The sequence below is a fragment of the Saccostrea echinata genome, unplaced genomic scaffold, assembly GCF_033153115.1.
Source record: "Saccostrea echinata isolate AGI-Se365-2 ecotype Australia unplaced genomic scaffold, CSIRO_AGI_Sech_v1 ptg000016l, whole genome shotgun sequence".
In the NCBI taxonomy this organism is placed as follows: Eukaryota; Metazoa; Mollusca; class Bivalvia; order Ostreida; family Ostreidae; genus Saccostrea; species Saccostrea echinata.
This window is the reverse complement of record NW_026889765.1, coordinates 1558578-1574642: the sequence shown is the minus strand read 5'-3', so window position 1 is coordinate 1574642 and position 16065 is coordinate 1558578. Positions and strand designations below refer to the sequence as shown.

At 33.6% G+C, this 16065-nt stretch overlaps 1 protein-coding gene across 2 annotated transcripts in view; it reads left to right on the top strand.

The window, feature by feature from the left end:
* LOC133188326 (uncharacterized) overlaps window positions 1-16065 on the top strand; it is a 226155-nt gene that overhangs the window by 30810 nt on the left and 179280 nt on the right. The window contains exons 7-11 of one of the 2 annotated variants that reach the window (XM_061323702.1): window positions 4443-4690; window positions 5256-5424; window positions 5567-5679; window positions 7634-7718; window positions 8679-8737. In XM_061323702.1, the coding sequence (XP_061179686.1) occupies window positions 4443-4690; window positions 5256-5424; window positions 5567-5679; window positions 7634-7718; window positions 8679-8732 (669 nt within the window). In that variant the 3' untranslated portion in view covers window positions 8733-8737. Of the gene's footprint in view, window positions 1-4442; window positions 4691-5255; window positions 5425-5566; window positions 5680-7633; window positions 7719-8678; window positions 9987-16065 lie in introns of those variants that run through there. The other variant, XM_061323703.1, reaches the window with a different exon arrangement.

The window sequence follows — 16065 nt, the reverse complement described above, 5'->3', positions numbered from 1 at the left end:
CAATAATTTATACAAACGTCATTTCATGTCAGACGTCTGACATGAATTTCAGCCGACTATGGTTATTATAAAAGTCGCTTATTATAAAGTTTTGGCCTGACAAATAAACTATGATAATAAACAAATTGTACTGTATTATTTTTTGTTTTTTGGCACCTGACATTATAATACAATTAAATAGTTTCAGTGCAAGGAAAAGATCAGAGGCATTCCGAATGTATCGTTCATCTTGCGTTCACCGTTCGTTCACCATTCACTTTGCGTTCGCGTTTGCGCTCCGTTCGCGTTCTGCGTTCGCTCACCGTTCACCATTCACACATCGTTCACCAAGTTGCGTTCAGCGTTCACACATCGTTCAATCACCGTTCGCTCTGCGTTCGTTCACCGTTCGTTCAGCGTTCGCTCACCGTTCAAGTGGGAAAGTAAAACGTTTCAGGGACTGTACTTCAATGCTTGCAGTTGTATAAATTTTGTTGAAGATAAATATTGTATGTTGTACAGTTTTGTAAAGAGAAAAACTTGTTTTTTTTATTCTCATGTTAAAAATATTAATTAATTTGTTCAGCGCTAAAAAATACTGATAAAAAAACCCAGATTACATATATATCTAGGTTTGATGCAAAACAATCAGACAGACAGCATTCAAAGTCAAACGTTTACTTTAACTTTCAAATTATATTTTTTAAATCGTTAATATATATAATTGACATGTATTTATAAGATTTTCTAATCATGCTAATATGCCACCTTTTCACGTGTTGGTACTCTTTTTCATGTTCTATTTTATTATTCAAGTCAGGGGTCCCGGATGATGATTCTAACTTACAGATGTACAATCTAACCATTACTTCAATATAGAAGTTGATACAGTTACATGTAAATAATCAGTTTAAAATTCAGTGTCAATGAGAACAAGACAATATTACTGGGTGCATGTAGAAGGTGTGAAATGGTCCTCACCCCTGAAATTCCAAACAATATATTCTGTAATATACATACAGGCTGTCATTGGTCGAAATTTCTTTAAATTTATTCCCAGCATGTGATTGTAAGCAAAAGATTCAATTACATGTATTTGTATTTTGTGATAGATAGATCATTATGCATAGTGTGTACGATCGGCAATCCTCGGCTGACTCCGTTACACTCCAAGCAGGTACATGTGCAAGCCATCCGAGGAGCTCCGAGCGATATGTGTACGATATATATAAAAAAAAAATATATAAAAATAAAGTAATGAATTATTGATAGTAGGATATAATTTTAAAAAACGTATAATTAAAATTAAAAAAAACCTCTAACTTTCCATTCTTCATTCCTTTCTTGAATTTTTTTTAATCATATGCAGTAAACAGACACGTATAGAAAGCAACTTCATTGGTGGAATGGAATTTTTAAAAGTTTTTTTTTAAAGAGAAAAAAAAGGAAGTAATCAGACAATTTTATGATAGGTCACAAGCGTAAATAAGGCCAGGTAAAATTAAACTTTAGATTCTCATCCCCGCCCGCCCCTCTCAAAGTGCCCCGCCCCGTTGTTTTTTATTTTGGTTTTTGGGTTTCAAAAGTATTTACATGTATTTTTTACTCCGCAAGAATCACAGTCAAAATCTAAGAGTTATCTCCCGTCTGTATTAAAAGTCGCGTGGCGCTATTTATAGCACAAAAGCGGCAATAAAAGCAGTTTAAATATGTAGGGAAAAGATAATTTGCCAGGATAGAGAAGGCAGAGAAGCAAAAATAACATAAATACATCTAGAAACCATCACTGGCATGAGCAAGTTTTTAAAGAGATTTTAACCAAGTAAAAACAGACGAAGAAAATGACATCTGGTCAAGTTATAACTTAATAATCGCCAGTTGTATGTGATTTTGTTTTGTTTTTTTTTTTTTAAAAAAAGATCGTCGCAGACTTTAGAGGATAATAATGCTAAGGAAATGGTAAATCTTAAAAATGTTGAGCATACGCTTCTCAGTAGAATATTTTACAGTTTTAGACATCCTGTTTTGCAAAAATGACATATTTTAATGTTGAACGTGTTCAGTCTCAAGAACGAAAGTATGAGGACGGTGGAAATCTGTGATATTTCACACAAAGCAAGAGGAGTTGTTGGTAAAACTAAAAGGTATTTGGAAAAAGGCTGATGAGAAGTCGTGACTACTACATACAGCATATGCAATTTATTGGGATCCACACCCCATTTTGTGTGACGTGTGCCGTATCTACATGTACTTGAAAATTCATTAATAAAAACTATAAATATTTAATATTCTATAACAAGAATCTTCTGTAGATATTTAAAAGAATAATAATAAAATATATTCATATTGCCATTAACATAATGTGAAAATTTTGTGTAAGAAGAGCGTTATGTAAATATTTTCAATAATAAAAAATAAAAAATAAAATCCACCCACCCGCCCCAATTTTTTAGCAGATTAGGATGAGAATCTAAATTTTAAATTTATGTGGCCTAAGCATTGATTTTACAATATCGCAGTGTAAATTGAGATAGGTCTATGGCAACACTAACAAGGGGGATGTACAGCTTCCAAATATTAAATTCTCCTGATCCTCTGCAAATACATATATGAGAAAGAAAATGGAACTATTGAGATACTGTCTGAAAAAAATCTACACCACTTTACTGGTGATGTGAATTTCAAGACAATGATTCCGCACTTAAAGTGTTCAAATAAATGAGCGGGGTTTTTTTTAGAAAGGGGAGGGGGTATGGTGCAGGTACCATTGTGTTTTCAAAGTGGTTATGGTCGAAATAAAAAAGAAATTGATATAGTAAATTAAATACGTAAAAACGAAATTGAACAAGAAAAATCGAAAGGAAAAATAACTTATTTTAAAAAAATAAAGAAAATTAAGAGAGAATGAAGATAAAAGTAGGAATTAATCCTTGAAAGGCTGAAGTAACACCAATATTGTGCGCGACGTCTTCCCTTTCCGTAGTAATAAAAAACGAACATTAGCACATACCAAAAAAGGGGAGGGGGTAATTAAACCATTTTAAATTTTACGATATTATGAAAATTTGTAAGCTCAAGATGTCCTGCATTTGCCTGAAATAAAATAAATAAACTTCAAATCAGAAAATAAAACTAATGTACATACATGTAAGTCTGATTTAAAATTTTAGATAACCAATATCGCTCTTAATTTTCGACTTAAACAACATCAGCTTTCCCCAAAGTTACTGTGTTTAGTTTTAATTTACTAGAATTGCAATTAATGTAGGCAATGAATACAAGACCTCAAATTAATTTTGAAAATAACCACTGTTTATTATCTTCACATTTTATTACACCAGTTTTCAAACCGCAGGGTGTTGCGCAAAAGGTGAAGTCGTTCATGGCTGCCGCTTCATCCTTTATGACATGGCTACAGACAAAGTTTCCTAGCTGCTACTTTTATCCCCCCCCCCCAATATGTATTGACAAAAAACGCTATTGCAACTATGCTAGTATCAGAGAACTTGATTCGGATACTTAATCTCAGATGACAAACTTTGGGCATTGAGTCGCAAATTCTTGGGAGAAACAACTTGGAATGTGTTACATGTACCCCCCCCCCCCCCCAAAAAAGAAAACATAACAAAAAACATTGAAATAAATGCAGGGGACCACTTGACTTATCTGTAGACGGAGCTCAGCCAAAAAAGACGCGATTGTCAGAGCCTAATGAGGAAAACACGTACATGGCTTTGTTCATGAACATTTTTGACAGCTGATGAAAAAAGCCATTCATGAACTATCAAAAATTAAATTAGTTTATATATTATTTTTGAAAAATTACCAGAAAATCTATAAATTGACGAGATTATACATTTTTTGGACAATTATAGGCGTGTCTATTTTTATATTAACATATGTATTACGCAAATATATTTTTGTTTTGCTTTATCGTATGAATATTTTTTATCGGCAAACACACAAATGAAACGTCACGTCTTTGAAGTGCTATTGTGACGTAATTACGTTCATGTCACGAAGGTCCCTTTTCGCTTGACGCAACTCATATACAATTGTAGGTAAAAATTTCTTTTGTTTACCCAAAAACATTCAATGAAGGGATAGAAATGATTTTGCACTACTTATTTTAATACTTTCATGATGTTTTCAATCATTTCATGTGACTGATAATAAAAGCATGAAAGGTTGAAGACACATATACATACAATTGTATGTAAAAATTTCTTTTGTTTACCCAAAAACATTCAATGAAGGGATAGAAATGATTTTGCACTACTTATTTTAATACTTTCATGCTGTCAATTATGTAATTATCCCAAGTATCTATTCATTATTTTACATAACTGCTTCACATTCTTTATGCTACTGTTAGTTATAGAGAAATAATAACAAGTGCTTATTAGTTTTGCTTCTTTACTAAATTCATAACAACAGGATATTTTTCATGATTTGATTTGTAGAGAGTCCTTATGCAGATTGTACAAGAACTTTGTAAGCGACCTAACCTAAACCGTACAGGGTTTGAGATGCCAACAATCTTCATTCCGAACATGAACCAGAAAAACAGCAGTTGTGTGAACCAGATTGAAGATGTGTGTCAGGACATCGAAAAAACCATCAACCAAACCATCCAGAACACACTAAACTCACTGGAGCGTGACTGTGACCAAATAGCTGAACTGGTGGAAACAAAACTAAAAAAGAATGCGTAGGTTCTTTACTGGGAAGAGATTATTGAACAGAACCAATAGACTCTGTTCATATTCATTCATCTTTACCATGAATTCCTTTTTGTAAGATATGAATTTTCTCCATGTTTAAATATTTATTGATTCTTTTCCTACTCTTGCTTGAATTGTGGTGGTAGCTTAAGCAAGTTCTGTTTTCAGTATGCTTTACAGTGACTTATCTTTGTTCTGATAAGTATACAGTCTTTACTAATTAAGGGAGGGGAAAACAAATACCCAAAAAATGAATAATTAGCAAAACCTGAACAAGCATAAATCATTACTAACAAATATGAACAACATTTTATTCCCCTTTTTTTATTTGCTATCATTCTTTTGTCTGTTCACTACTTTTGACCTTGGCCATATTTGTAGAACCTTCCTCAATACTTTATATTTTGTCAAGACATCAGATGAGGGTCATACCTAGAAGTCAGATCAGAAAATTTTCACCATCAGGGCTTTGAGTTTACAAAAAATTATCATGAACAGTTGAAGGATATATTAGAAATAAAGTACTTTATAGGTGCTATAATGTTCTTGCAGGGAGACTAGCAGTGAAAATCTCTCAGCACGATTTCGAGGGGCTAGTTTTGGCTTGCTGGGGGTCTTCATGCCATTCCTCATGCTGACCACATACCTCATCTCAACGCAAAAGAAATTTATGAAAGATTTTCTGGGAGAAAATATTTTGGACACATTGGGGATTTATTTGGTAAGAACCACAAATTCTTCTCTATTCAGGCAAATAACCAGTAGAAATTACATCACTGTACAGTCATACATGAACATTTTTTATCCATTTTTTCGTAAATTTTATTTTGAATTTAATTCTGTGCTCCTTTTTTTTATTGCAGGGTCCTTTGGCCAGAGGATGGAGAGCGATTCCTCCCCAGTATTCTAATTACATCCTATACTTCATCCTGTTCTTTACTCTTATAATGCTGCTAATTGCAAGATATGTCTCAAGGTATGATGATTTGTATTAAAGAAATGAATCCTTTCAGGCCATAGGTGTACAGAAAAGGGTCTCTAGGTAAATGCTTCCTTTAGATGTCTGCTTTGTTTATTTCAGTCTTGTAACACTTAAGCTGTGTGAGATTGAGATTGAACATTATTTGTAACTGAAAGAATGTGGAATTATGCACTGAAGGGGACGCACGTTTCAAAAATACATATTAATAGCATACTAGAACTGACTGTTGAATTCACATTCTTTGGATTTGTTCAGAATTACCATGCAGATATTGGCTTAATGTTGCCAAGGTGTCCTTGAATGAAATTAATTGAGGACTGTATCCTCTATGTGTACGTTGGTGAGGGGAGGGGGGTTAAATCAGGAAATATAGTGGCAATATTTGAAGATATTCTTTTCTAAGACCAACTCCTTAGGATAAACTAATCATTCATTTTTTATGCCCCTGCATGGAAAGAGTGGGGATGGGGTAAGTTCCCTTATTAGTCCATCCACCCAGTCATCCTGCTCAAGTTCCCTTGTAATGACATGAGAATGGTATAGGTTGGAATGATCATATTTGCGCCATGATATAGCTGATGAAGAGCCAAGATATTATTACTTTTGGGATCAGGCATCAAAGGGTGTTGCTTTTGTTTCTAGAAGTAGATGTTTTGTTTTCATGGCCATTTACTTTACAATGGTATAGTGTGGAATTCCACTTGGGACATTTTTACAGATTAGTCACATCTAAATATAAAAAAAAAATTGTCTGTGATGGGGCATCAGCATCCCCTAAGACATCTATAGTTATAGTGTAGATTCTTGTTTGTTAAAATGCTGTCCCTTGCAATAAAAATGAGGAAACAAAGATGGCTCAATATACAAAAAACAGCAAAGAAATAACAAGCAAATTTGAATGCAAGCATCTCCATGTAATTTTTAAGTTTGTTTGTATCATACTCCTGTGGCTGGGTGGAGTCACATTTCTCACAGTAAACAAAGCTACATACAGTATCTAATTTGTACACCTTCTGATGTTGTATAGTTTCCTGTTTGTTGGATTCATATTGCATTTTTTGCCAGGATGAGACACAATAGGAGTTCATAATATTACATATAAATGCATTTCATATATAGGCTTCATGTTTCAGAACTAGTACTTTCTGGTAAGCGTTACTTATTTAATAAAAAAAAAAATAAATACAGTACATGCATTTTATTCAAAGTTGATGGGAATGCTAAATGTTAATTTTTCTGAATCTAAAGCACTTTCTTGTATACCAATGTGGATTTTGTTTTAACTTGCTGTTGAGCTAGTCTTGATTGTAAATTTGGGTGACACCTGCTACTCAGCCCAGTTCAGTTTACTGATTCAGGTCTGAAGTACATTGAGAACTTGTTAGTTACTAGTTTTTCAGTCTATGATTTCACCTGTAAATCAACATCTGTTACAACGATTTACAAAGAACAGTGCTCTAATTAACCTGAGTCTGCGTCATAAACCTGACTTGTGTAAATACATATAATGTGTCTGGTGCTTTTGTGTGACTAACATTTTAACCTTTAAATTTTAACAGAACAGAATAATGCTTTTTTTTTTTTTACTATATTATGGATATTGCTTTCATGCATACAGTATCTCTTTGTTAGAAGACACATGTTGAACCATTACTTGGTCCAGTGGGTCATTAGATTAATGCTGAATACAACCACTTCATGATGTTTCTCTTTCTACAGTTTTGGTTTAATTTCAAATAAACTTGCTTGAGGCACTAGTTATATACAAAATTGTGTAAATGTAAAACTGAAAAGAAGTGTTTCCAGTCCAGGTACAACTTCTGTCTTCCATTAAAATAATAATAATTTTTTTTGGGGGGGGGGGGGCATCTGAGAATTGATTAACTTTGTTACAGCAATGTATTTGTTAGATATTAATAAGAATTTTATTTATTTGATCTTAATCCAGAACAAAGCCAACACTCTCTCGGAAGGACAAGAAATATTTATCTGGAGTAAGAGAGTATGTGCAGAACATTGTCAAAAAGAAGAAGGTAAGGAATATGTGAAATAAATAATATGTTAAGACAACTCTCAAAGAAGAGATCAATCTTTGCTGATAATAGACCTGCCTTCCTTTTTGGTTTTAGCATGTTTCTTCCCCTTTTCATCCTTATTCATCCTTAAATTATTATAATTATTCCATAAAAATCAATTTTACGCTTTTAAAATTTCAGGCTTAAAAAATTGTGTTATTTAGAGGCTTCCTTTGTGAACAACTTACTGTTAAATTTAAGTATGACCTACTTATATGTGTAGACAAGATCTGTAAAGTGCTTTATACATCAAGGGGGCTATAGTTCTTTACGAGTACAATACCAGAAATAATCATAAGCAAGATGGCTTGGAAGAAGAAACAGGTGCAAATACATCATGTATAAACGATTAATGATAGTTGCCATTTAAAAAGGCACTGAAAGATGGAAATGTTGTGATTTGCAAGCTGTTCTCCAAATCCGTCATTAAGAGTATAGTTATAAGTTTAAGACATGTTGGGATGTTAGAAAGTGGATGTTTTACAGATCATAAGATTTTTGTCAATAAATGATCAAAAAGTTATCTTTAAGTCCTTATTGTATGATACACAAAATTGAGTCTGATTTAGTTCATATAGAATCACACTGAGATACCGAATAAAAAAAAAGGGAACCCTCCCCCCCCCCCCCCCCCCCCCCCCCCCATCAAAATTACTTCATTGTCTCTGAAATTCCAAATTTTAGATTTAGATTACACCTCTGCAATGAAAAGTGTAGACAGGTCTGTGATAAATGTAAACATTTCATTATTCCTCCTGAAAAATTGAAGGGTGGTCATTTTTTGCCCGTTCTTGTCATAACCATTTTAAAAACTTGCCTGTTTATTATTTTTGTATAAATTGATGCTTTTTGTGCTGTTTAATTCAGGATTTGTGCACAGTTTAATTTTTTATTTAAATGGCATTTCATTCATTACAGCAATCACTTTACTCGGATTATCTGAAACAGAGTGTTGCAGACCATGACTTATGATAACAGTGTCATCCAAGTTCCCAAGAACCATTCGTCTGAAAAACTTTCCCTGTTTACAGTTGAGGACTTCCCCTGTTGACATTTGAAAACTTTCCCTGTTGAGAGTGAAGAACTTTCCCTGTTGACAGTTGAGAACTTTCTCTGTAGACAGTTGATTTGTGTTCATCTCTAACATTTGTTAAATCTGTTCTCTGTCTCCTTTGTAAGATGTGTTAATTTAATTAGTACTGGGATCAAGTTATAAATATTTGAATATTTTGGGATCTTTGATGCATAATGAATGCTTTTTTCTTATTTTACAATATTGAGTTATTAAACAGTTAATTCATTCTATAAGTGAATTGTTGGAATGTATATTTGTGTTTGTTTCATTTAAAAAATGTTGGGGTCAAAAAGTGCTCTCTTTATATTGAAGTTTTTTTTATTAATCATTTGTTTGGATCAAAATAAGTAGTTTATTTAGTTTTAATGTTTCCTCGGTTCTTTTGTAAATAGTCACTGTGGTTCTAGATTCATTTCATTTATAATCATTATAAGGAACCCATTAGGGGTGTAACGATAGGATAATCCTGATATATCTTGATATACAGAGACTACATTGTATATCGTGATATCTCTTGCCATCAATTTAATTTTTTTTATACAAATTGTTTCTCTTAATTCTTAAATGGGAAATTATTATGTGAAAGGATAAATGGTGTAGATTATTTTTTCAACATTTAATTAACTCTGACACACACAAAAAAAAAAATTAAAAAAAAACAAACGGTAATGATGGCTTAAGTAGTCAATAAAAGCACCTAAATAAGGTTCAACTAAAAAGAAAATAATTCAATGAACTCATACTTTTTCAGACACCATCTTTGTAAATGATTCAGTTCTACAAATGCCTCTTATGATGTGTGTCTAAAAAAAAAATATGTGCAGCACACAAGAGATGTACAGCTACACCTTTTATTTATTAGAATCCATCAGGAATAAATATAAAATGCTGAAAATGTGATATTTCAGGATATTTTTTTTTACTGCAATACAGTTCAGATTTTTTCTGTGTATTTCAGTATACATGTTTACTTGAATATCGTTACACCCCTAGAATAAAGCCTATTCCTGTTTGAAGGCAGCATAATTTATTTTGTGGCATGTAGAAATATATAGTGTAGAGTCATGTGGAGGTTAACATGTTCTCAGGAGTCACAAAACGTTTAATCTGTTGGCAGCTCGATTGATTAAAAATAAAGTCCTAAAATGGAATTTTTTGTTGATGTTTTTGTTTAGGTCACTCTGGTGACCTTTTGCTATCTTTTTTTTCGTCGTCATGGAATGTGTATTGTGTGTAAGCTTTTGAACATTTTTCAGCTTCTCTTGAATGACTGAATCTTTTTTAAATTTTAGTATATACATGTAGCATTTATGGGTAAAGAGGAAAAAATTAAGAATTAGGTCTGAGGGGTCATGACAGTTAATGCCATCTTCAAAAGTTTTGACTCAAGAGGAAATAAAGATTTCAAACTGTTGGTTTGTGATTATAAGCAATGAGCCTTTCATCAAAATTGTGAAATTCATGGCCCCTGGGCACAGGGTTTAGGCTCCAGGTGGGGCTAAATTGGTGATCAATATCTTGAAAATGAATTTTATCACTTTTTTAGCTCACCTGAGCCGAAGGCTCAAGGGAGCTTTTCTGATCACATTTTGTCCGTCGTCCGTCCGTCCGTCTGTCTGTCTGTCTGTCCGTCCGTCTGTAAACTTGTCACATTTTTGACTTCTTCTCAGGAACCACTGGGCCAATTTTGACCAAACTTGGTACAAAGCATCCTTGGGTGAAGGTGAATTTAAATTGTTAAAATGAAGGGCCAAGTCCCCTCACAAGGGGAGAAAATCAAGAGAACACAAAAATAGGGTGGGGTCATTAAAAATCTTCTCAAGAACCACTGGGCCAGAAAAGCTGAAACTTATATGGAAGCATCCTGGGGTAGTGTAGATTCTAAATTGTTCAGATCATGACCCCCGGGGGTAGGGCGGGACCACAATAGGGAATCCAAGTTTTACATTGAAATATATAGGAAAAATCTTAAAAAATCTTCTTCTCAAGAACCACTGGGCCAGAAAAGCTGAAACTTATATGGAAGCATCCTGGGGTAGTGTAGATTCTAAATTGTTCAAATCATGACCCCCGGGGGTAGGGCGGGGCCACAATAGGGAATCCAAGTTTTACATTGAAATATATAAGAAAAATCTTTAAAAATCTTCTTCTCAAGAACCACTGGGCCAGAAAAGCTGAAACTTATATGGAAGCATCCTGGGGTAGTGTAGATTCTAAATTGTTCAGATCATGACCCCCGGGGGTAGGGCGGGGCCACAATAGGGAATCCAAGTTTTACATTGAAATATATAAGAAAAATCTTTAAAAATCTTCTTCTCAAGAACCACTGGGCCAGAAAAGCTGAAACTTATATGGAAGCATCCTGGGGTAGTGTAGATTCTAAATTGTTCAGATCATGACCCCCGGGGGTAGGGCGGGGCCACAATAGGGAATCCAAGTTTTACATTGAAATATATAAGAAAAATCTTAAAAAATCTTCTTCTCAAGAACCACTGGGCCAGAAAAACTGAAACTTATATGGAAGCATCCTGGGGTAGTGTGGATTCTAAATTGTTCAAATCATGACCCCCAGGGGTAGGGTGGGGCCACAATAGGTATATTAAAAGGGGGAAATCTGGTAAAGAACAGCATGGCCAAAGTTACTCAGGTGAGCGATGTGGCCCATGGGCCTCTTGTTATCTTTTATACAGTGGAAATCAGTCAAATGATACTGTTTTCATATCAACAGTTGTGACATCACAATGGCTTTTACATAAAAATGATGAAGTCATATCAAGTGGATTCATATACATGTAATACAAAAACTGTGTAAAAAATGAGATAGCTATTAAAGCATGACAAGAATCTCCCATGGTTTGTGGTTGGATATGATTTTTATACAGTGAGTTGTGTTTTCTGTGCCCAAGCCTTGGCAAGGGGATCAGTGATGCTGAAAATCCTTAAATTTATGGACAAAACACAATAATGAATGAAAATAAATACCAATGGGTCATCTGCTGACTTGTATGATCTAGAATCATAACATATATACTGACCTCACAAAACTACAAAGAAATCAACATTGCTCTCTATCCTTTAAATGGAAAAAGAAAGAGGTTTGATAATAAGTATGTTCATTGCTCCTGAGATTAAGTCTTGGATTTGCTGACATGGTGACCTTGACCTATGACCTACAGTTTAAAAATATCAGTTTTCCCTATAAGCAATGAAGTTAAGCATTTTTACTGCCTGCTATAAGACATTTCAAAAAACTATAAAGTTAGATCTGGTAGTTTTGTTATTGTTCAAGTATGAGTTGACATGAAAAATCATACGATTAAAGATCACTTTTGAGGATAGCCAACCTGTAATGTGCATCAAAGTCTCATACTTCACCATCAAAAACATGCCTAGAGTTTTTCCCTATCATAGGCTGCTTTCTTGCTAGGCCCTAGTAATTTACACATAAAGCATTTGATGCAATTTTAATGGAGTGCATCCCTAGATGCATGCATCATTCTTGCTGCTTTGACTACAGAATAGACCAGCCTGAGTGTTTGGCCACCAAAGGTTAGATGCTGCCTCAGATGTGTGATTCATCCATGCAAGTTTAATCCAAGTAGAACTTTGTAGTTATTTAGGAAATGGATGGCTCCCAATAATATAACTTGGTTATTCATCCAGAAAATCATTGTCAGTTGCATAATCTGAAGCCAAATCATCTGATGCATCATCCATACAGGAATCAATACTGCTAAATATTTTGGTGCTAATTGATAAGACCTTCATACTAATTGTAAATACATGTACCATAAAACTACATCATACATGCTCCTCAAACCATTCATAAAGAACGAGGGCGCTTTTGATTGACATTCGGCAGGAATCTGGGCGCACTTGAAAAGTAAAAATTTCATTGATCTGTCACATAAAATTTTAGCATTCTTTTGCTGTATTGGGTTCCTGTGAAATAGGAAATGGAAATATTTTCCCGCTATTGTATTTTGATTTGCTAAAAAAGAACTTGAAAATTGGCTAGATGAGTCATTTGGTACAAAATGTTACATTTTCAAACACGTTTTTCTAAAAATTTGCTACCTCTGGGTCATCTCTCCATGATTTTTGAACGTTATTTGTGTGCATTTTGATTCAAAGAAACGAACAAATATTTGTAAAAAATGGAGAGAAGACCCAGAGACAATAAAAAATGAACTTTTTCCAAAAAAATTCCAACGTGTAAATGCGGTGCTTCATTGTTGCTTTAAAAACACCATAAGCTTGTGGAGCGGTGATAGCTCAGTAGTATGCGTAACCCGTCCAGTGCAATGAAAAATACATATTTTTGGTTCGATCCTCGCATGGAGCGTTAATATTTTTTTTAGTACAAACAATCAATTCTTTTGTCAGTTTAATTTTGTGTACTGATTTATTTTCAAATAGATAAATTCTGGTTCTGTTGCACAGAAAGTGAAAGCAATTTTTCCAACCTACTGACACTTTAATATATACATGTACTTGCATTTAACTATACCCCATAGGTGTTTATTACTTATGTGAAGCGTTACTAAGTTTTACATGTAGTAATTATTAAGATAAGCGGACTGATATATTAAATTCGACACAGTTTTTCAAACTAAATATAACATTTTCCCATGTGCGTAACTTTGTAAAGTGTGTCCAGCTGTGGTCAGCCGACCAAATCGTAGACATTTAAACTATAAATGTTTCGTACGCCTTATTCCTGCAGATCACACGCCAAACACGCCCATCTTCTTTATACAACCCCTGGAGGGAGGTGTGCCTCTCTATAATTTCTTAAATTAAGGAAAGTCTTGATAAAACATGCTATTCAGCCCATATTAATACATTGTGATTTTCTGTATTCATTTACTTTTAAAAGTTTGTAACCCCCCAGCCCTTCAACTGGAAATCTTGGATCCACTCCCCAGTAATCCAAAATTTATACTGATGTGCATTATTACAAATATTCCTTAAATGGTAAAGCTGTGACTTTTATTTAATGACTGAGCAAATAGGATCAAGCTGTATAATGACCAATAATAAATGGATGACACATAACTAAGGATGTCAAATTTGTCAATGATTCAAAGTCAAATATTCAAGAGTATTTGAATATACATGTATTCAAATATTTGATAAAATAAAATAAGTTCTAAATTATTTCAAATACATTAATCAACCTACCCTCAGGTAGTGACAGGTTTTGTATCAGTATTTGGAAGTAAAATTGGTGAGGAAAAGTAGTTTCAGAGGAGAAGATTTTTGAAAATGTTTATGCTACAACTGCAAAATCAGGAGAACTTGACATATCAGGGGCCACAACTTCAAGATAGGTGAACAGATTTCAATGAAACTTGCTTGGTAGCTAGATCTTGCCATCCTGATTATTTCCACCTCCAAGATTTTGCTTATCTGCATCAATGTCCGAGTAATACGCAAAAAACTGTGTATCTTTCTCTCCTATGTTCTATATATAGTAACAATGGTCTTATGTTTTGATAAGTTCAAAATAAAAAAATACGGAGCTTTTATAGAGGACATGCCCCATACCATTTCTTCTATGTCCATAGGACATGAATGTCCAACCCTGGGTCCATTAGTAATGCAATATTAAAATTTGTATTAGTGCATAAAGTTTGATGGAAACATCTTGAATAGTTTCTTTAAAACCGAAATTTAATACACAATAAATAATAAAGTCAAAGGTCATTGGAAAGGTCAAGGTAAAAAAAAACGGACACAGTTGATAAATTCTCACCAAATATGCATCAATGTATAAGATTACATAAAAAAATCTGAAATCAATATTTCTTTGAAACTGAGCTAAACACAAATTTGAAAAAAGTGAGGTCAATATAAAAGGAAACGCAACTTGAGGTCAAAAATGTTGATGCCATTGAATACTCTCATCAATATGTATAAGCATATAAATTTTGATAAAAATATATGAAATAGTCTCTTTGAAATTTAGCTAAACACAAATTTTATGTCAAAGGAAAGGTCAAGGTCAAAATGTTGATGCAGTTGAATAGCTCTCACAAATGTGTATTAGCATATTGGGTTTGATTAAAATATCTTTGATAGTTTCTTTGAAACTGAGCTTAATACTATTTTAAGAAAAGTGAGGTCAAGGTCTAAGGAAAGGTCAAGGCAAAACACATTGATGCTGTTGAACAGCTTGTATAAGCATATAAGGTTTGATAAAAATAACTTCAGTTTCTTTTAAATTGATATAATTTGAGAAAGTGAGGTCAAAGGAAAGATCAATGCTAAAAAATGTTGATGCAGTTGAATAGCTCTCATCAGCATATGAAGTTTTGATAAAATATCTTGAATAGATCTTTGAAATCTAGCTAAACACAGATTTAAGAAAAGCAAATTCAGAGTCAAAAGAAATGTCAAGGTCAAAAAATGTTGATGAAGTTGAATCGTTCTCATCAGTATGTATCAACATATAAAGTTTGTTTAGAATCTTTGAAACTCAGCTTAACACTTATTTAGGAAAAGTGAGGACAAGGTTACAGGGAGGGTCAAGGTCAAAAATTGTTGATGCAGTTGAAGAATGCTCATCAATATGCATCAGCATCTAAAGTTTGATAAAGATGTCTTGAATAGTTACTTTGAAACTGCATGAGGTAAACGGAAAGTGTGATGGAAGATGGGCATGACAAACACTTTATGCCCCAGCCATATTCATGGCGGGGCATAATACAGCTTCAGAAAAATCTCCCCAGTAGTTTCAGAGGGGAACATTTTTGAAAAAGTTTATGAAGACAATGAACAGTGATGACACCAAGTGAAGGCATAGGTTAACTTGGCCTAATGGGCCAGGTGAGCTAAAAAAAAAATTCATGTGTTCATGTTTGAATCATAAATTTGCATTCCAATATCAACTCATCAAAGGAATATTTGAATATTCAAATATTCATTGATGTCCATTCATAAAACTATAAACAGCCTTATACAAGATACTGCACATGACCTATATTTCTTATGATAGGGTTTTATTTTCATTCCCTTAAATTATGTCTCCATTTTGGAGGTAATTTACATGGGTCATACATCCAAGAGATGTGCACTTCTTAATTGCTGCATTTGAGCACAGTGTTCTAGACTGATGAATTAGTTGAAGTTCTTGAAGCAGATCCATTTCAAAGGTACAAGCCCAGCCTGAACTAAACACATATAGGAATGCTTACTACCAGTGCAGATTTAGACTGAATTGTTTAA